Source organism: Trachypithecus francoisi, unplaced genomic scaffold (assembly GCF_009764315.1).
Source record: "Trachypithecus francoisi isolate TF-2019V2 unplaced genomic scaffold, Tfra_2.0 Lachesis_group1, whole genome shotgun sequence".
NCBI lineage: Eukaryota > Metazoa > Chordata > Mammalia > Primates > Cercopithecidae > Trachypithecus > Trachypithecus francoisi.
In genome coordinates this window covers 55548818-55572217 of record NW_022681454.1, presented here as the reverse complement: position 1 = coordinate 55572217, position 23400 = coordinate 55548818, and the positions used below count along the sequence as shown (strand labels likewise).

The following is a 23400-nucleotide window of genomic DNA, read 5'->3' as shown; positions in this document are numbered from 1 at the left end:
TAATTCGAGAACCAATTTGTAAATACCCAGATAACAGTTCTAATTGTTATTTCAAAGCCTTAACTACCTCTAGTAAATTGTTAAGGAATTTTAGATTTTTCCTCTCAAAACTGTGAGAGTAACAAGAAAAACCTTCCATATTATCTTGAAAGAAACTATAGCAAATAGAAAAATAGCCTGATGTTAGATGTCTCAAGTTTACTGGTGCACTTTTTTTAAGTTACGGTGTTTCAAGGAAATTTGTGTATGAACATAGGTAACAAATATCGTCAGGCACAGTGGCTTACGCCTGTAATCCCAGCACTGTAGGAGGCTGAGGCGGGTGGAATGCTTGGGCCCAGGAGTTCAAGACCAGCCTAGGGCAACACAGCTACAAAAAATACAAAAATTAGGCATGGTGGCATGCACATGTAGTCTCAGCTACTCAGGGTGCTGAGGTGACAGAATCACCTGAGCCTGGGGAGGTTGAGGCTGCAGTGAGCCATGATTGCCACTGCACTACAGCCTGGGTGACAAAGTAAGACCCTGAAACCCTGTCTAAAAAAAACCAAATGTCAAATTCAGGGCAATTTTTCTAAATGAGTTAATCTTATAAGAGATATTACTGATATCAAAAGCTCAAACAAGAAGCCTCAAGATTACAGTAGTTGTAAGCATGGACTATGAAATCAGACTACTGTGTAACTTGAGCAAGTTATTGAACTTGTTTGTACCTTGGTCTCCTCATCTATAAAAACAAGGAAATAGCTGTATAGCTGCCTGTAAGGGCTGCTTTAAAATTTGAACAAGACAATTAATATAAACAATCAGAAAAGGCCTGACAGATGGCAAACACTCTGAAGTACGGTCATATAACATATAACAAGATTTCAGTCAACGAGGGACTACATGCCGACGGTAGTCCCGTAAGACTATAATGGAGCTGAAAAATTCCTATTACCTAGTGATGCTGTAGCTGTCTTAACATCACAGCACATTACCTTTTATATGTCTAGATATGTTTAGACTCAAATGTCATTGTGTTACAATTGTCCATTTACTACAGCAACATGCTGTACAGGTTTCTAGCCTGGGAACAACAGGCTATACCTTATAGCCTAGGTGTAAAGTAGGCTGTACCATCTAGGTTTGTGTAAGTACACTCTACGATGTTCCCACAACAACAAAATCAGCTAATGATGCATTTCTCAGAACATATTCCCATAGTTAAGATACGTAATTTTAATAGAATTATTCTAAAATGCATAAAAAATTACCAAACCATTAGAAGAATTTAGTATATTCTGACTTCAAATATTACAAGGTTTTTTACTAATCATTAACCAAAATAAGAATATCTCTACTACAAATTCATGGAAAAGACAGGAAAGTAGGCATAGATAATGGGAAGTGAACCAAATATCTTTCAAATTCACTGAGTTTGTTTACTTAAAATAGCATGTCATGCTGATAATATGCCTGGATCAATAAAAACAGATTGGCTTTGATAAAATAGATGTAAAACGGGGAAATACTGGAAAATAGCTGTAAGCATGTATATGCTTATCCTGTAAGTAGATGATTCCCTAATGTATCAAATCCAAATTATGAACCATGGGATTCAACCTCTATCAGATGTCACGTTTCATTTTCCATTGCCCTCACTCAGTCAACCCTTTTAACTCTCTACCTCCATACGCTCTGTGCCTGCCTCTCTTATCTATCCATGCATATCTCTATCTTATATATACACCATATGATATTGTAATTGTCTTACATGCCTAGCTTTTCCTACCGGATTTGAGCTTTCAGTGAGATTAGGAACTATGTCTTGACTATCTTTGTGTCTGTTGTGTCTAGCACAGGACTTATCACAAAGCAAATGTTCAGTATACATTTAGTGAATAAATGATTAAATAATTGTATGAAATGTTCATTGTAAAAGATAAAAGATTGGTAAAATGAATGATTCTCAAAAATCAACTATTAAAAAAAAAAATCACAGAAAAGAATCCCAGATCCCTTAGGGCTAACCTTAAAAGGTACCACTTTCTTTTTTTACAAAAAAACTAATATTTTACTTCATGAAAATATGTTCTGAAATAGACCATTCGAGTCTGTATCTCTCAAAATGTTTAGTGTTATTTGATAATAAAAGCATAAGAATACAATAAATATCCTTATTCCAAATACACAGCCTGAGAAATGAAACATTAACAACACTTTTAAGTTGTGTAATACTTGTTTTCTAGCTTTCTGTTTATTTTACAGGGCCAAACCAAAGACAATTTTAAAGTGTAAGAATTTAAATAAATAAAAGTACACCATTGTGCTTTGTTTCCTTAACTTACTTTTCTGTTTTGAAGAATATTGCACAACCATCTACATGCTTTCTCTCCTGCTCAGACATGATTTTGGCACGTGACTTTGGAGAAAAAAATCCATCATATCCACGGTCCTTCAATGCTGGCAGAAAGAGAGTGAAGTATTGCTCTGTTTCCACTTCCTGAGATGAAAGAAAAGTTATCATCTATATGACAGAGGGAAAATGCTGATTAAGATATAAAAATGTTCAGCATTATGAGTAAGATGTAACTTAATAAAAATAATTCACATAGCAAATGTTATCTTACTATCTTACCTGATTGCTAGCAGCTGCTACTTGACAATGGTAGCTTTTTAAACATGAAAGAACCAGAAAGGTGACATGATTTTCTCATGCTCACACAGATAGTAACAGGAGTAGGACTACATCCCAAGGTCTCTTGATGCCCAATTTACAGTTCATTCCATTATACTTTACTTCCTCAAGACTGGCAACTAAACAAAGCAAGTTGGGTATATGATAGATTCTGTGATAGGGAATAGTATATTTTATATATAAAAAGGTAATTTAAAAAATTGCTTATCCTTCTGAACTATGGTGGAAAGAAATGATACCCAAGAGTGAGAAACATAAAATCTACTCACAAAAAATTCTACTTTAAGAAATTTTTAAGTACCTAAAATCACAATCATCCAATGGCCTCTATTAATTTGATAATTATTAGTCTATTTTATTCTTTGACTCATAAAATATTTTAACAGGTCTTTCTAAATGAAATAAATATGAAGATAATTTATGTATGCAGATGTTGCTAACAGCATGAGTTTACGACAGCAAAAATCCATAAACAACTAAATGTACAATGGTAGGGGAAAAGCTTAATCAATATATGTTCATATAATTAATTAGTTTTGAAGAATTTTAGTAACATGGAAAATCCATTAAGTACAATAAATAAGAAACAAAATGTATCTGTAAATATATTTTATTTAATGTGTAGAAGAAAAACACTCTAGAAGTTTTAACACAACTATATTATGACATGAAATTAGGTATTTCCTTCCATCATGCTTTGTATTTTTTCAAAATTTCCAACTTCTCTAGAATGATCTCTTTTTAATACAGTATAGTATTATAGCATCGCTTTTATAAGACAATTTTCTTGAATTATGATGTTTTATCCTTCAAACTGCTACATTTAAGAGGGTGTGAGGCTGTTAGCACTACAAATACTAAACCAAGAGGTAGACAAGAAACTAAAATAGCCTAATTTTGTTTACCTCCTCCTCTCCCCATTTCTCTGTTAGTCTCAGGGTTTAGAAGAAATTTTATTTTAATTTTAAAATATTTTTATTTTTTCCCAAGCAACATAAAAATAAATTATCAAGCTACTCTGTTACATAAAAATTTTAAAAATAATTTTCCCTCTCAGGCTATAATGAAAAGAATGTGTGAAATTGTAACACACTTTTTCTTTTTGAGACAGAGTCTCGCTCTGCCGTCCAGACTGGAGTGCAGTGGTGTGATCTCTGCTCACTGCAACCTCTGCCTCCTGGGTTCAAGTGATTCTCATGCCTCAGCCTCCCAAGTAGTTGGGATTACAGGTGCACGCCACCTCGCCTAGCTAATTTTTGCATTTTTAGTAGATATGGGGTTTCACCACGTTGGCCAGGCTGGTCTCAAACTCCTGACCTCAAGTGATCCACCTGCCCTGGCCTCCCAAAGTGCTGGGATTATAGGCGTGAGCCACCACGCCTGGCCTGTAACACAAATTTTTAAACACCTTTAAGAAATAGTAAGTTTTTGAGTTGATGGACATGTTAATTAGCCTCATTTGATCATTAAAAAAAAAAGTATCAAAACATCACAATGTACCCCATAAACATATACAATTATTTGTCAATTAAAAAATTTTAAACCTTTAAGCACTTAACATGTTTTGAAAGTTGCTAAGAAAAAAGTTACTCAAAACTATTCAAACATCTTTTTGGCTAATCATTAGCTAAATTTTGAAGCAATAAAACACATTTCATGAAAAGATGCTGCTTCTTTAAAGTTCAATTAATGAAGTGCTATAAAACAGAAGAATCTAAATTTCAGAGATGGTTTATAAAGTAAGGTAAAATGCATGATTTATAGTATAATATTTTAAAGTATGTCTGTTTAAGGAATAACTGTGGGCAAGCTTTTTTTTTTAAACAGACCCCAATATAAGTTAAATTTATATTCCTAAAGACTGGCAATCTTCTGCGGTTTTCTCTTTCAGCAATACCAATGATCATGAGGTGAATATTAACATGAATAATGGGTAAGATTATTTCCACTTAAGTAAATAGTAAATAAATGTAAGCAGATGGTTGTATTCAGTCAGCAAAATAGTTTCACTATGGAAATGTCTTAAATGCTTATTTAAATTGTCCATTTTTTTTTTAAGAGAAGGAGAGAAAACAATTCTTTTTGAGCTTTGGCTCTAAACACAGGATCTCTCCCAGTGGTCAGATCTTCTCTTATGTTTAAGTTCACCTTTTAAGTTAAAGACAGTTTAATTTCTATGGTGTTACCTGAAGACTAATGATATCTGCGTCACAGTTAACAATTTCTTCCATAATTCCCTTTTTCCTGTATTCCCAGTTTAATGCCCAGGATGGGCAATAGCCATATAGCTGCCGGGTAGCGTATTTATCACATAACACATTGTAACACATAACCGTGAATGATGCTAAGAAGTGGGAGAAAAAACAACAGACAAACGGGAGAAAATTAGGCAACTTTTTCTAAAGCAATATCATGTGTACACCTGCACAAGCACACAGCACACACACATACGCCACATATCATCACTGTAAAATGCCTAGGCAAGATTAAGATTGCTAATCTACTAAAACATCATTGGAGTCCATCATACAAAATTTATTTTACTAAATCTAGAATTAGACTAACAGTTCATATTTGAGAGTTTTGAGGAAATTTAATAAAAATTTAAAATTTTAAATCTGCTAATTTTTTGCTTATAACTTGCTGAGGAAAGCTTCTTTAAATGAGTGGGACAAAATTAAACTGTAGTTGCATTTTAATTAAAGAGCTCTAATGTCATTACTTCTTATTAACAAAATATCTATACTTAGCATGTTTTTGGGCCTCCTACTGCTATCATTACTTTGAAGCAGAAGAGTATGGACTAATAAAATTTAGTTGTAAGAGAATCCTTTTTGTCAATCAAAGGTGCGTTTCTGAAATAAAATGCTCATTTTTAAATGTCCTTTAACTATAAAAAGACTATGAGCAAACTAATAGGAGAAGATGGTTTGCATCCTTGCTACTGTTTGCATACTTGCTAAGTGTGCTGTGAAGACCAGCAGCATCAGTAATCAATCACCTGGGAATTTAGAAATACAGAATCTGTGGCCCCATAAACATCTCTTTTGGACAGGATGTGCAGTTTAACAAAATCCCCAGGTAATTCATATGCAATTGCATGTTAAAGTCTCAAAAGCTCTGATTTTTATCAGTAATTCTCCATCTTGGCTGCCTAGTAGAATCACTTTGTAGACCTTTAAAAGAAAAATGCTGAAGTAAGGATCTGACTCCAGACTAATTAAGTTGGAATATTAAGAGTCTAGCTATTCGTATTTTTAAAAAGCATCCCAGGTGATTATAATGAACAGACATGGTTGAGAATCACTTATTTAAATAAGACATGAGGAATTCAAAGTGAACTGACACTTGATTGAAGTTGGTTCTGTTTCAGATGATGGAAAAAGTATTAAGAGAAACTCAGTTCAGTCTCCTGGGGGTCTGACTGGTGACCATTTTGTACACTGGGAGCAAAATTTCAATTTGAGTTGACTTGTATTTTCTGAGTATTTATCTTGGAAATGACCCAGCATCATTTCCAAACCACTACACTGTGAAGGAAGCACCCTGCATTTACCTTACTATGCTTCTCAGGATTTGAAATGTCATTTGGAAGTAAGGTGAAAGAGGTAGACTGCCATTTGCTTCATTAAGTTTTTTCCTAAGACTTTGTAAAATGAGATTTCATTAAAAAGATCAGAGATTGCAATTTTTATAATATAGCCAAAACTCTTTATATCCCTGCCAGTGCCTGAGAATGAACCAGCAATTTTTAAACAGAAGTAAAAACTACCTAAGTGTTATTATCACTCATCTCTTATACTCTGTTTCTATTTGGGACCTTTTTCATTATCTAGGCTTGATTCCCATATAGTTTATCATTATTATTATTATTTTTTTAGCAATAAATCACCCTTAGCCACAAGGTATTATACACATCCCTCTATGCATCAGAAGTAAAATGCATTTTTAACAGTAACTTTTTTTTTAGCACTCAGCTCCTACTCAGGGAAGCACCATACCTCAAAAGAAAAGTCCACACTAGTTTTTCAATGAAGAAAACCCAAGAACAGATCACTTTGAGAATTCAGCAATTAATGAAAATTTGTTTCCATTGTTCCTTTTCTTAATGGAAATGTAGCTATGCAATATTAGAAAATCTTTTCTTGAAGATTATGTTCACTCATATTCAAAAGAATTAGAAAATGGTGTTTTTAACATCAGAAGGGAATAATTAATTATACACCAGGAAAGGCCAACTATAAAATAAATCTATCTAGCTTTAAGTTTTGTAGAAAACATTAGGTACTCCTTTCACTTAAACCACCAATATGCAACCTTATAGTAAAAATGTTATTCATAACATTGACACAGTGCCTCTTAAAACAAGCTGATATTGCAGCTCTAGAGTGTGGTGGTTTTAAAATTATTACCTCTGAAAGACACAAAAATGTACTGCATATTATAATATTTTGTAGTGTTATTAAAATGTAAATAGAACCATGGAAGAGGCTACATATCCCACATTTCCAAATACTTAAAAAAAGACTTGTTCTGAATCCTCTTAACTTAAAAAAGCCCAAAACTTACCAACAAAAGGCCTTTACATTGATCATATATAATTGCTAATATATAAAGTCTAATTGCGATTTACCCTTTAACAATTAATTATCTTGTTTTTTTGAGACAGGTTCTTGCTCTGTCTCCTAGGCTAGAGTGCGATGGCACAATCTTGGCTCACTGTATGTAAACTCAGCATCCCAGGTTCAAGCGATTCTCATGCCTCAGCCTCCTGAGAAACTGGGATTACAGGAGTGCGCTATCACGACCTGGCTAATTTTTGTGTTTTTAGTAGAGACGGGGTTTCACCATGTTGGCCAAGCTAATCTTGAACTCCTGGCCTCAAGTGATCTGCCCGCCTTGGCCTCCCATTGTGCTGGGATTACAGGCATGAGCCACAGTGCCCAGCCAAAATTTATTAATGTAGTACTATTCTGTGACTGGTTTAACCTTCATACCGAAACGCTTGCAATTTTCATTTAATTTTAAAATGAAATTAGGTATCATGAAAATTACTACTTTTGTGATTAAAAAAAAAACATTTGGAAAAACAGTAATTCATAACTTATTTTAAGTAGAATTCCCAAGCCTAAAATACCAAATATGAAGAAGAATTTATAAACGTCAAACCATTATTGGTCCCTGCAAAAAGATAAATGCTTATGTTTTCTACATTACTTCAGTTCCAGAAATGCTAGATTATATTATAGCTCAAATACCATGTACTATTTCTACAGCCCTGGGCTGGTATTATACTTTGTTGCCAATACAGTAAATATATGCCCAGTCTACATTATTCTTTCATAAATGTTATCTACCTCTCAAGAAAGATCAAGTACTTCTCAGTAGTTTAAAATTTTTCACAAGAAAAACCACTGTTACTCATTTTTCTTACATCACCCAATACTCTCTGTGAAGATGCCATTTGGAAAGCCGTATTATAGAAATAATTTTAAAACCAAGGGCTGCATTACTGTGAAAGATATAAGACACTTATTGACAGGTCTATCTTAATGTGGACTTTTAAAAAGTTTATTCATCAGTATTTTCAAACACATCTACCCATGAGAGGTAAAAATGAAGTCTTATTTATTACAGATCATGAGGCCCAAATAACATTTTAAGCACTTCTGGGAAAAAAGGAAGAATGAGAAAAACTATTTACCTGATGGCAGAATTTGGTCTCGTTCTTTTAATGTAATCCATGGCCTCGGAGGAAGCTGCTCTGGATGAACTGGAAAAAAAAATTGTTGTAAATATAGGTTAATTTCATGTGTTTCTGAATTCTGACATGTGTTTATAATGTCAAAACCACCTCTGTTTTCCATTCTGCTGTAACGGCCTGCAAACTGGCTTAATCTAATGCTAAAATTTAATGAAGATTTAGTAGCCAAAGGAAATTTAAGACAAGCTATGCAGAGAACACAGAACTAATACAAGAAAATAACATTAGGAAACTCATTAATGGCATTTTCACTTACATAGTATTTATGAAAAGTGCCTATTTAAAATCCTACGTAAAATCTTAGGTCTTTAATTATATATGTAAAGAGTATTGACTTAGCCTTGTGGGAAATCAAAGCCATCTGAAATTCCAACCCTGATGAATTAAAAGAGTCAAACATCTTTAAAATAGAAAAAAGTACATATGAATTTATTAAAGTGAGTGAATTTTCTAGTGCGGCCTTCATTTCCTGATTTTACTTTCTCTCTTTTATAATGTCAACACAAAACAAGAGATAAGGACAGAACTACATTATGCAGAAAAAAGGAAGGCACTTGTTAAACACTAATTGTTCAGATATGGTTATCAATACTATGGAACCAAATGCTACCTAACCACCAGATGAGTTAAGATTTAACTACCCCCTTTTCTTTGCCTTTCAAAATCTTTGAAATTACAGGACAACTTGATTCAAGTTTGCAGATTTGCCCATGGTAGTAATGGCTGAGAAACGTATTCCTTTAAAACAAAAAACTCTCCATCTTTATCTAGCCACTTTGGTCAAAACCAAAGTAGCCCAGTTTTTTAAAACTGTCACTTTACTAACAGTTTTGGTGTTCTCAAAGTCTACCTATACAGTACTCTGTTTTAGCAGCCATACTCTTCACAGAGTAGAATGAACACCATTTCATATATTCCATACTTCCCAGGAAAGAAAAGAAGGTTATAAGATAACAGACAAATCATCCAGCTTGTTCAACATACTGAATCCCAGAAAACAATCTTCTGGCTATGTGAGTGCCATAGAATCACAGCAAGTGTCTCAGAAATGAAAAATCTAATATAGAAACAGAAAAAGTAAACAAAAAAATTTCTAGCTATTGGGATCCTTATCAGCAAAATCTACCTATATTGGCTTGCTTAAAAATTCAGAAATCCAGAAACCTCTAGAATAAAACAGGTAATATAATATCAACATTATAGTGCTTCCAAATCTTAACTAGTGTATCACAATGTAGCAGTTTAAGTATAATGTACAGTAATCAGCAATATCCAAAGAGCCAAAAACATAATATGAGCAAATACTCTCACTACTAACCAGGAAAATTAAAAAGATGAGATAGCATATTTGTTACCCAAGTTCATGCAAAATTTTTAAGTGCAATAACATCCAGGACTGGTGATGGCGACAAACAGCATGTACAGCTGGTAGGAATATAAATTAGTAGAGCTATCTTGAGAATAAACTGGCATCTTTTAAAATTTAAAACATCCATGTCCCTATGACAGAGCAAAATTCTATGTCCTGGGATCAGCCCTATCTTCTTTAAGCAGCATTCAAAAAGATATCCATTACACCATTGTTTATATTAACAAAAGCAATAGTAAATGGGTAAATAATATCCATTTTAAGAAAGATTATGCTATAGTTTAAAAAGAAAAAAGATAAATATGTGTTCAAGTGGAAACATACCCATGGAATACTGTTGAGTAAAAAGTAGTAGAAAAAAAAACAGAATGACAAAATGTGATATATTTTATTTAAAAATGTTTAAACCACACACTAAAAGTAATAGTATAAAATTTCTGCTGGTATAATTTTTGTATGTAAATGCTCACCAGAAAGTAAAAGGATATACGCCCAACTTACAAGTGTGATTACCTGCATGGAAGGTACTGTGATTAAAAGTAATGATTAAAAGAAATTTTAATCATAACAGGAATGTTAACTTTTTTTACAAAAGGATAATATATTCATATGAGACAAGCATTTAAAATCAGTTTTTTTTAAGATGAAACTACATGGCCAATGATATGACAAAACAAAGAAATAAAGACGTATATGGGCTACCATCACATAAAATAAATAAATACATTGGTGACTCAATCTTCAACAGAGCTCAAGAGAGCCATCCTTCCTCCCCACACCTAACATTGACTGACAGCACTAGGCCTGATCTGCCCGCAGTGCAGGTGTCAGCTGAACCTGAAGAGACAACCAAATCTACATGCTAAACCTAAACAGGGTAACTGCCTGCTGAAATCAGAGATTTAAAAAGCATCAGAAGTCTCCTAACATAATATCCAAAATGTCTAGGGTACAAATAAAAATCACTGGTCACACCAAGAACCAGGAAAATCACAACTTAAGTGTTAAAGACACCAACACTGAGCTCAATCAGATGTTGAAATTATCTGACAGATTTTAGAAGAGCCATCATAAAACTGCTTGAACAATTACAAATATCCTTGAAAAGAATAGAAAAATCCAGCAAATACAGAGAAATTATTATTTTAAGAGTATCAAATAGATATAATCCAGCTGAGAAATACAATAACCAAAATTTTAAAACTCATTGGAAAGGCACAATAACAGATGCCAAAAGATAAAAATCAGTGAACTTGAGAATGAATCAGGAGAGCTTAGTCTGAAAAACAAAAAGAAAACAGACTGAAACAAATGAAAAGGGCCTGAAAAAAACCTATGGAACTATAATTTTTAAAAAATCTAGATTTGTATTATCAGAGTTACAGAAGGACAGGAGAAAGGATGTGGAGCTAAAAAAGTATTCTCCAAGAGAACAGGTGAAAATTTCCAAATTTATGTGAAATACTTACACCTAACAAATTTAAGAAGGTGAGCAAACTTCAAATATAAAGAGCCCAAAGAAATCCATGCCAAGACAGATCATAACTAAACTTCTGAAAACTAAAGAAAGAACCTTAAAAACATCATATAGAAATGACGTATTACCTATAGGACACCAACTCAAATGACACTAGATTTCTTTTAAGAAACCATGAAAGCCTAAGGAAGTGGTACAATATTTTTCAAGGACTGAAAGAAAAGAACTGTCAACTGGAAATTCTGTATCCAGAAAAAGTATCCTTCAGAAATCAAGGGGAAATAAAGATGTTAACAGACGAAGGAAAACAATTCCGTTGCTAGCAGACCTGCCCTTAAAAAATAGCTAAATGGGGGCCGGATGCAGTGGCTTACACGTATAATCCCAGCACCTTGGAAGGCTGAGATGGGAGGATCACTTGAGGCCAGGAGTTCAAGACCAACCTGGCCAACACAGTGAGATCCCATATCTACAAAAATTTTAAAAAATTAGCTAGACACGGTGACATGAGCCTGTAGTCCCTAGCTACTTGGGAGGCTGAGATAGGAGGATCACTTCAGCCCAGGAGTTGGAGGCTGCAGTGAGCTAAGGAAATTCTAAATATCAAGGAAAATAGAAATGGAACATCAAAAAAGGAAATAACAAGTAATCAGTAAAGTAAATGTGCAGCAAGACAGAAAGTTTGAATAACCATGAATATAAAACACATGAAAATATACCCTAAGTATATGTAATAGAAAAGCTGAAATAACTACAAGAAGACAGACAAACCTACCATTCTGACATGGATTTATTGGTAATGAACAAAACCAAAGTAATCATTGAGTACATCTAACACATTCAAACAATATAATTAACAAACTAATATATAGGATACTGCATCTAACGAGAAGAGACATTATTTTCAAGTGCGTACTTAATTACAAAAATTAATCATCTGCAGAGGTAATAAATAACATATATTTAAAATTTAAATTAATCAGGATATGTTCTCTAACCACCATGGAATTAAGCTAAGAACCTAAGATAAAGAAAACTAGAAGAACTCCTCTGAAAATAAAGAAACAAGTTTCTAAATGACTCACAGGCCAAAGAAGAAATAAAGGCTATTAGAAAACATGCTGAACCGAATGATAATGAAAATAATACAAACTAAGGCTCGTGAGATACACCTAAAAGCCACTTTAGAGGAATATTTATACATAAATAAACATATAAATATATTTGAGGAAAAAAAGACTGGAAATTAAGGCATGTGTACCTTAAGCTAGAAAAAGAATAGCAAATGAAACCAGAAGAAAGGAAGAGATAAATAAATAAATAATATTGAAAACATATAATAAAGAAGACCAACGAAGCTAAAAGTTGGTTCTTCTTTTCAAAGAAAATATTAATAAATACCTAGGCAAGCCTTTGCATAAACTAATATCTGAAATGGAAAAAAGACATCATTATACAACCTACGAATATTAAGACATCATAAAATATTCTGAACAACTTTCCGCTCATAAATTTGAAGATTTAGATAAAATGGGCTAATTTCCAGAAAACACAACTTTCAGAAACTCATAGAAAGAGAAATGGAAATCAGAATAGTACTATAGTTATTAAAGAAATTAAATCAGTAATTTAAAACTTCTTACCAGAAAAAAAAAAAAAAAACCCAGAAAGAAAAAAAAAAAAAAAACAACCTTAAATTCTTCCAAACAACAGAAAATAAGGGAATACTTAAACAAATTTTCAAAGCCAGTATAATTTTAATATCACAAGTTGACAAGGACATTGAAGGAAAAGAAGTACTGACCAATCTTACGCATAAACACAGATGCAAAAAATCCTATATAGGCTGGGCATGCTGGCTCACACCTGTAATCCGAACACTTTGGGAAGCCAAGGCGGACGGACTGGACTGCTTGAGGTCAAGAGTTTGACCAGCCTGGGCAATATGATGAAACCCTGTTTCTACTAAAAATATAAAAATCAGCTAGGCGTGGTGGTGGAGTGCCTGTAATCCCAGCTACTCAGGAGGCTGAGGCAGGAGAAGCGCTTGAACCTGGCAGGTGGAGGTTGCAGTGAGTTGAGATCGCGCCACTGCACTCCGCCTGGACGACAGAGCGTAACTCTGTCTCATAAAAATAAATAAATAAATAAATACTAAATAAAATATTAGCAAACTGAATCTAAGGTATAAAAGGATAATAATTTATCATAACCTTGTTGGCTTTATTCTAGGAATACCAAAGGTGGCATAACATACAAAAAAACCCATCAATATAATTACCATATTAAAGAATAAAAATAATCTACTCATCTTAATAAAGAAAAGCATATGATAAAATTCAAAATCTAGTCAAATTTTTTTTAAAAAACCTTGCCTAGCAAATTAGGAATAGAAAAAAACTTCCTTCATCTGATGTTTATCTATATAAAAACTACAGTGAATATGATACTTCATCAAAAATTATGAAATTAGACAAGGATGCCCACTATCACCACTTTTAGCTAGCTAGCGCAATAAGTGAAGGTTGGCAAGAAAATTAAAAGGATTAGAAATGGAGTAACACAACTCTCATTACTTGCAGATGACATAATTGTATACATTAAAATAAAAAATGCATTAGCATTAAAAACTATTTAGCAAAGTGGCTGAATATGTTCTTTAGCAAGGCATTTAGTAACTGTTTAGGAAGATGACCAAATACCAAAAAATATACAAAATTCAGTTGTATTCCATTAATCAGTAACAACCATTAAGATAGTAAGACATATCTTTAAAATGACTATTTTTAAGAGAATTAAGAAGTTAATATTTAGAATAAATGTAATACAGTATGGGTAAGCCCACTACACAGAAACCTAAAACTCAATATTGAAATTATGAAAAGCATAACAAATAGAAGGATCCACTGTTGTAAACATATCAATTATTTCCAAAGCCATCTATATAGATTCAATATAATCCCAAATAAAATCTCTACGTTTTGGAGAGGGGAGAGATTTAAAAACCTCATTCTAAAAATTTTAATTAAAATACAAGATAAAAGAACACAGAGGCCAGAATTAGCCAAAATTCTTCACAACAGGTCAAGGGGAAAGACTTACTCTACTGGATCACTCTACTGGATCTCAAGACTTTTTACAAAGCTGTTCATAATTAAACACTGTTACATTGCTATAAAGATGCATGGAAGAGAATAAAGAATCCAGAAACAGACCTACACATACCTTGACACCTGATTTATGATAAAGATGACATTAAAAAACAATAGTGAAAGAACAACCTAATCAATAAAAGGCTCAGAGTTAATATAAAATACATATGGAAAAGTCGTAAAAAATTCTAAACATTAGAAGTAAAAAAACAAACAAAAAAACAGTTTCTAGATAATGTCATAGGAGAATATATTCATGATCCTGTGGTATGAAAAAATTCTTAAAAAGGATAAAAGCAGTACCGTAACAGAAAATATCAACAAATTGGACTGGAATACATTAAAATTTTTCTGTTTGTCAAAAAACAAGAGAATGAAAAAGTTAATAATAGCATGGGAGTAGATACTTGCAACATATTACCAACAAAAGGCGTACATCTAAAACATACAAGAACTCCTTACAAATGACACACACAGAGCACACACATATGGCTGGATTGACTGGCTACATCTACAGAAAGAAGAGTTTTGTTTTTTTTTTTTTTTTTTTTTAAGACAGAGTCTCGCTCTGTCACCCAGGCTGGAGTGCAGTGGCACGATCTCGGCTCACTGCAACCTTCACCTCCCAGGTTCAAGCGATTCTCCTGCCTCAGCCTCCCAAGTGGCTGGGACTATGGGCACATAACCACGCCCGGCTGCTTTTTTGTATTTTTAGTAGAGATGGGGTTTCACCGTGTAAGGCAGAATGGTCTCGATCTCCTGACCTTGTGATCCGCCCACCTTGGCCTCCCAAAGTGCTGGGATTACAGACGTAAGCCACCACGCCCGGCCGAGATATTTAATTTTAAAGTAAGTTAGAAACAGCATACGTATGCTATGTATACAGCTTAATTAAATTGCCACATATTCCTAATTATTTACTAAGAAGGCTTCTATAATAAATTTGCTCATTTCTACTGATCACCTTTTAGTCTTTTTAGCCATAAACTTTTCAGATAATATTAATTTAGTTTTACCATATTATAAACCTTACTTTATGTGAAAGAGTGGGGAAGAAGGGTGTCTTATGATGAAGAGAATTTTAAAAGAATATAGCGAACATGTGATGGTGGTCACTATGCTGGAACTTACGATTTCTCTAGCTGTTTCAGTATTCTGTATTTTATAGAAAGACATCATGCTAAGAAAAATATTTGTATATAGTAGTATCTCCATACTTTTACTCATATTCTCAGAGCTTAAGCAAAAACAAAAACAAAAAAAAACAGTTTTAAATCAAATACCTAATAGTCTTCTTTTTCTGTTTTTAATATATATATATTTTGAGACAGAGTCTCGCTCTGTCACCAAGGCTGGAGTGCAGTAGCATGATCTCAGCTCACTGCAGCCTCTGCTTCCCAGGTTCAAGCGATTCTCCTGTCTCAGCCTCTGGAGTAGCTTGAATTACAGGTACACACCACCACGCCTGGCTAATTTTTGTATTTTTAGTAGAGACGTTTCACCATGGTTTCACCATGTTGGCCAGGTTGGTCTCCAACTCCTGACCTCAGGTGATCCGCCTTCCTTGGCCACACAAAGTGCTGGGATTACAGGTGTGAGCCACCACGTCCAGCCTGGTCTCCTTACAGAAGAAAATTTCCATTTGGAATACAACGACTTTAAATTGTATTTAAATAAACCTGGTGTTCTTAATTTAAAACCTGGTTGCAAAATTTCCACAAATGTGTGGTGAATCAAACTAGTCATTTCATTCATTAAAAATGTGTAAAATGTGTGGGTTCCAAGTAATTTGCATCAAATTCAAACAACTAATAACTGTGTATTTTTGTGATTAAGAGCAAGATAATCTTAGATTCACAGCTCTGGCACTGATTAGCTATGTATAAATAAATTACTTTAGTCTCTGGATCGCAAAATTTGCATCTCTAAACTGTGAGTTAAAAGTTCCTATGTCCTAGGTTCTTAAACAAAATAATGCAACCATTCTAACATATTGCTTGGTAAATAGGAAACATTCAGTATATGAAAAGAAGAATGTTCCACTAACATAGGATACACAATGGAAGGAACTCCAAACCCACAAGCAATTATAAAAAAACAGTCAGATGCTCTTGAGCAACATATATTAGCTGGTTAATAATATCTGTAGAATTTATTTTACAGCTCTGTCACTAACAGTTACCTGCGAGATTGTCAAGCATGAAGTTCAGTAGCTTTCGGGTTCCATCTGGGTCCTGGTATAAGTTGAGAATATCCTGTGATAAAGGATTGCCTAAAGCAGAAGACAAAAATAAAACCTGTAAAACATAACTGCAAGGCAAGACAGAAATGTATACTACAAAATAAAATACTAATTTCTTAAATTGAATTCTACTGTATTTAATCTATTACATACATTTTAGAAATATATGTGTAAATAAATATTCTCTTTAAAACAGTCATAAAGAAAAACTTCAAAATCTTTAAACTCTAAAATTTGGGCTTGTCCAAAACATACATACACATATACATAAAAGCATATATATTAATCTTAGTTCTGAAGTAATATCCCAACCTGGCACCTTGAAGTAATCCTATAGGTTCTACGTTAATCTTCGAAAACCTACATTTATCTTTTAAGACCACAGACAAACTCCAAGACAGCCCTATAGAAGAAAGAATGAGTGATATCTTAAAGAAGAACGAGTCTTCTTAGAATATTTATATCACGTATAGGAAAAAGAAATATATTTCAAGAAGAAAATGTGTTACCAAGATATGTTAGTGACATGTGACAAGAAAACAATTTTGTTATAATAGTAATTAGGAACGTGTGAGTACCAAGAGTACAGATTTATCATATATCAAAGAACACACTATTGGTAACAGACTATAGTCCCTTAAGAAATAAAGGAGGTATTCATTAAGACAAGCAAGAAACAACAGTCTAGCATTCACATTTGAAAAAATAAAAACCACAGAACTTCCAAAATTGAAGGTTCTGTTAAATAACAAATCAACCAAATATTCAATGCAACACATACCCACCAACACAGCTACAAATTTTTTTGAGACAGTCTCACTCTGTTGCCCAGGCTGGAGTGCACTGGCACAATCTGGGCTTACTGCAACCTCCAGCTTCCAGGTTCAAGGGATTCTCAAGCCTCGCAGCGTCCCAGGCAGCTGGGGACTACAAGCGCCCACCATCACGTCCACTAATTTTTGTATTTTTAGTAGAGACAGGGTTTCATCATGTTGGCCAGGCTGCTCTTGAATTCCTGGCCTCAATTGATCCGCCCGTCTTGGCCTCCCAAAGAGCTGGGATTACAGGTATGAGCCACTGTGTCTGGCCTAAACAACTTTTTAAATGACCAACCAAATGTTACAAAGAATGTAGAATACCCTGAATTCTTCTACTTCAAGTCAATTACTGGTAAACGGTATGAATACTTTGGAAGTCTGGTTGGTAGTTCCTAATTGACTTGCAAGTGGGAAAAGGGAACTTCCTAGGGTGATGGAAATACTCCACATCTTGATTTAGGTGCTGGCTATTAAGGTGTATACCTTTGTCAAAATTAGTGAAGCTGGATTTTAAATATGTGGATATTTTACTGAATGTAATTATAACTCCAAGTACTCTTGATGAATGAGTTAGGCAGTAGATTAGACACAGCTGAAAAGAAAATCAGTCATTAAGAAAAACAGATTCAAAGAACATTATCCAAAATGTATCACTAAGAGTCACAAAGAGAGAAAACATAAGACAGTAAAAGATATATATGGAAGTTAGAATAAGATATGAAATTGGAGTTCTAGAAAGAAGAACAAGACTTAAGTTCTGATCCAACATATAAAGATTTTAAAAGCTGTCACTCCTGTCCTCACAATTGAGGTTATAGGACAAACTGCTGTCCCAAACACAAAAAAGCAAATACAGAGAATCACAACTTACTGGCAGCAGAAGTCCACAGCTAGAACTAGAATACTTTAAACTGTAACTGACAAATTGCTGGAGGCTGCATGTAGATGGAACAGACAAATTGCTGGAGGCTCCATGTAGATTAGCTTGAGAGTTAAAAACTCCAGCCTAGTCTTAGGGCATTCCCACACTTTCCTAAATTTTACTTCCAGGAGTCTTACCAGGCTCTCACTATAAAGACTGGAGAAAAATCTCCTTTCTTCCAAAAGGGGACAGGAGAAAGTAATGTTCTCCTTAATAAGTATTACATTCAAAGGAAACTATTTTACCAGAATCTAAGTTTTCCCAAAGCTTAACAGACCAAGAGTATGACAAATGCCCTCTCTAGCCTTTGACATCAAGTAAGAAAATAGTCAACTCTGGCTCACTAAGGCAGACCCAATTACAGGATTATACGGCACTTTCTCTCCCTCCACACCTTACCACTGCATCAACACCTGCAGCAAACAATAAACAGTTAACTCCTAGCCAGAAAGAGAGATTACAGAGAGAAGTGAGAAAAGGCAGTATCTGAAGAGGAAAGGCTGCAAATTTTCAAAAACCAGTTTTTAAATAAATGAACTGATATAAGATGCACAATATATACACAGAAGTTTATGAAAGGATTTCATTTAAAAATAGATTATCGTGCAAACTAGAAAATGACAAACAGAAGACTTTAAAACGAGATGGGCTATGGCTGGGCGCAGTGGCGCACGCCTGTAATCCCAGCACTTTGGGAGGCTGAGGCGGGCGGATCATGAGGTCAGGAGATCGAAACCATTCTGGCTAACACGGTGAAACCCCATCTCTACTAAAAACACAAAAAAATTAGCCGGGCATGGTGGCAGGCGCCTGTAGTCCCAGCTACTTAGGAGGCTGAGGCAGGAGAATGGTGTGAACCCAGGAGGCAGAGCTTGCAGTAAACCGAGATTGCGTCACTGCACTCCAGCCTGGCGACAGAGCAAGACTCCACCTCAAAAAAAGAAAACAAAAAACAAAAAACAAAAACAATGAGATTTGTTGAAAGAACCAATCATATCAAAAGAATAAACAGGAGAATGACAAGTGTCAACAGCGATTACAGGAGCTAGAATACAATAAAATAATATCTCCAAAGAGTTACACGAATTGTAATTGAGACTTCAAACACTCCTATGGTTATTGACAGAAAAAAGCACACAAAAAAATTAGTAAGGATGAAGAACAGAACACTATCAACCAACTTGGCCTATTATTTACATAATACTCCACTCACAAACCGAAAATAAGCATTCTTTCCAAGTGCACATGAACATTCACCAAGTGAGATCATATTCTGGGCCAGAAAACAAACTGTAACAGATTAAAAAGGAAATAAAATCATACAAAACATACAATCATGGTCGAACAAAATAAAACTAGTTACCAACAGACAAATACTCAGAAAGCTCCCAAATATTCTGAAATTAAACATCACACTTCTAAATAATCCATGAGCCAAAAAGGATGTCACAAGGAGTTTTTTTAATGTTTTAATTGGTCTAGGCATGGTGGTTCACACCTGTAATCCCAGTGCTTTGGGAGGCCAAAGTGGGAGAACTCCATGAGACTAAGAGCTCAAGACCAGCCTAGGCAACATGGTGAGACCTCATCTCTACAAACAAAAAAATTTATTTAATTGGGCATGGTGGTGTGCACCTATAGTCTCAGCTACTCACGAGGCTGAACAGGATTGCTTGGGTGCAGGAGTTAGAGGCTACAGTGAGCTATGATAAGACCACTGCACTCTAGCCTGGGTGACAGACTGAGACCCAGTCTCAAAAAATAAAAGTATAATTAAATGTTTTGAATTAAAATGAAAACATGACATTATCAACATTTGTAGGATATGGAAAAATCATTTTTTAGAGGGAAACTTACAGCTTGAAATGCTGATATTAGAAACAAAAGGTTCTAAATTCAATGGTAAGAACAAATGAAACCCAAAGCAAGCAGAAGAAACTAAGAGCAGAAATCAATAAAAATTTTTTAAAAAATTGCCAAATTCAAAAGGTAGCACACTCTAAAAAAGAGGCAATAAAATTGATAAAATTCACTTTGACAGAATGAAAAGACACAAATTATAAATATTAACAATGAAGGGACAGCCATAAAGACAGTAAAACGAAAGGAAAAATTTTTTTTTTTTTTAATGAGATGGAGTCTCGCTCTGTCTCCCAGACTGGAGTGCAGTGGCGCAATCTAGGCTCACTGCAAGCTCTGCTTCCTGAGTTCATGCCATCCTCCTGCCTCAGTCTCCTGAGTGGCTGGGACTACAGGTGCCCACCACCATGCCTGGCTAACTTTTTTTTTTTATTTTTATATTTTTAGTAGAGACAGGGTTTCATCATGTTAGCCAGGATGGTCTCAATCTCCTGACCTTGTGATCCACCCACCTTGGCCTTCCAAAGTGCTGGGATTATAGGCATGAGCCATTACACCCAACCAGAAGGAAATATTATTTATCCTGAAAGGATATCTACCAGAAACCTACAGTTAATATTAATGGTGAAAGATAATGCATTCCCCCTAAAATCAAGAACAAGGTAAGGATATGCACTATTGTCACTTCTAGTCAATATAGTACTAGAGGTCCTAGCCAATGTGATAAAGCAAGAAAAATGAAATTAAAAATATGTATCAGAAAGGAAGAAATGAAACTCTGTGTTCACAGATCAAGAGTTGGTAAAAAGCCCCAAGAAAAAGTAAATTTACAAACTTCACAAGAGACAAGGCCAATACAACTAAAAATCAATTGTATTTAATTCTATACCATGAATAACTGAAAATTTAAAAAGCAGTACCATTTGCAATAGCATAAAAAATCAAGTAAGTAGATATAAATCTAGCAAAATATTTACAAGATCTATACCCTGAAAACTGCAAAACTTTATAAGAATATAAAGCAAAGATCTGTGTAAATGAAGAGCTATACTGGAGTGAAAGACTCAATATTAAGTCTCAAGATTAAGGTATTGATTATCCGCAAACTGATCTGTATATTCAACATAATCCCCTGACAAATTCCAGCACGATATTTTGTACAAATCATAAGTTCATTCTAAAATGTATATGAAAATGCAAAGCATCTGCAAATGTCAACGCAACTTTGAAAACTATGAACAAAGTTTGGAAACTCATAATCCCTGTATCATAGCTGATCATAGAGCTACAATTAAACATTTTGGTATTAGCATAGAACAACGGGACAGAATAGTGTGTTTAGCAGTAGATCCACACATATTTGGACAACTTAATTTTGACAAAGTTGCAAGGAAAATTCCCTGTAGAAAGTATAATCTTTTCAACAAATAATACTACAATAACTAGATATGTATATGCAAAAGAATAAACTTTGTGCCACACATGAAAATTAAAACAAACCATCAACCTAAAGGTAAAATCCAAAACTGTAAAATTTCAAAAAAGCACATTTTCCTTCATTTCTACTGTTAAGCAATATTCCATTATATGGATGTGCCACAGGTTTTATACACACAACATGAATGAACCTCAAACACATTATGCTAAACCAAAGAATCCAGACTTAAAAGGCGACATACTGTATGTTCCAATATATGACATTCTGGAAAAGTAGTTGTCAAGGGCTGAGAGAAGAAGGCATTGACTTCAGTAGGCATAAATGAATTTTGGAGAGTGATGGAACTGTTCTTGACTGTGGTGCTGGTTATGCAACTACATGTCTGTCAACATTCACTGAACTATACACCAATTCTTACCAAAGAGGTAAGAATTTCACTATATATAAATAGCAGGTCAATTTTTAAAGTTACTTTAAAATTAATCTTTTAAAAAATATATTCAAGGCACTATCTCAAGAATAAACACAAGGAGTCTAGAAACAGAATAGAGCAATTTCAAACAAAGAGAAAGTAAACAGAAGGAAAAATATGGAAAAAAAACCCTACTTTTAGAAGGGCAAGGAAGCAGAAAAAAATTACACACAGTGAAATCAAAAGGTAGGACAGCAATAACAAAAATATCAATAATTTTATGTAAGGCAACTGGTCTGAACCCATATTAAAAACAAAGAGTAGAATGGATTAAAAACAAAGTCCAGCTATATACTACTACTTATAAGAGCTATACCTAAAAGTAAGCACACAAAAGGTTGAAAGTAAATGGATAAGATATACTGGACAAACATTAACCAAAAGAAAATTGGCATAGCTATATTAGAAATACAGACTATAAGACAAAATCCTAATAAGGAAGAAGCTCAGTACCTAGTATTGGGTTCAATTAACCAAAAGACATTATCACCATAAGATTATAATAATATTAAGTGGGTACTACCTAATAAAATAAACCCAAGATATGTAAAGCAAAAACTGACTGAAGTACATAATAAACAATTTCATTTTAATGGAGATTTTAACAAAAATACTGAAAAAGCCAAAAGTCAAAAATTTCTAAAGACATAGGAAATCTGAGAAATACAATTTACAAATTGAACTAATGGACAAATAAATAAATCCTGTGTCCAAGACGATTAGAGAATCCTCTACTCTAGAAAAAGTAGAGAAAAAAAATTCTTTTCAGATACAGGTTAAGCATTTACAAAAACCAATCATATACTATGCCATAGGGCAAGAATCAACAAATGTCACAGAACTGGTTCATTAGCCTATAATGCAATTAAGTTTTAAAGCTAACAATAAAAATAAATTTAAAATCAGATGCATGGAAATTTTAAATAATATTTTAAATAACCGACAAGTCAAGAAAGATATGATAATCCATATTAAAAATACTTAGACCAAAACAGTAATGTAATACTTCATATCAAAACAGTGTATGCAACAAAAAAGTAGCCAAACAGGCAAAGCTGTAGCCTTAAATGCTTATATTTGAAAGTATAATCCAGTATAGGTACACATTTATCTCAACTTCCAGAACCAAACAATGCATAGTTGCCACCAACATATACTGAAGCATTCCCTTTAAAACTGGAAACAACAGAAGTACGCCCAGTATTA

General features: G+C 33.9%; 1 protein-coding gene across 8 annotated transcripts in view; it reads right to left on the bottom strand.

Annotated features, from left to right (window-relative positions):
- The window catches only part of CNOT6L (CCR4-NOT transcription complex subunit 6 like), a 109896-nt gene that overhangs the window by 25535 nt on the left and 60961 nt on the right, over window positions 1-23400 (bottom strand). For 6 of the 8 annotated variants that reach the window (XM_033214337.1, XM_033214335.1, XM_033214336.1 and 3 more), the window contains exons 5-8: window positions 16625-16714; window positions 8385-8453; window positions 4867-5024; window positions 2331-2509 (exon numbers count right to left, since the gene is read on the bottom strand). In XM_033214337.1, coding sequence (XP_033070228.1) covers window positions 2331-2509; window positions 4867-5024; window positions 8385-8453; window positions 16625-16714 — 496 coding nt within the window. The remainder of the gene's footprint in view (window positions 1-2330; window positions 2510-4866; window positions 5025-8384; window positions 8454-16624; window positions 16715-23400) is intronic. The other 2 variants (XM_033214340.1, XM_033214341.1) reach the window with 1 other exon arrangement.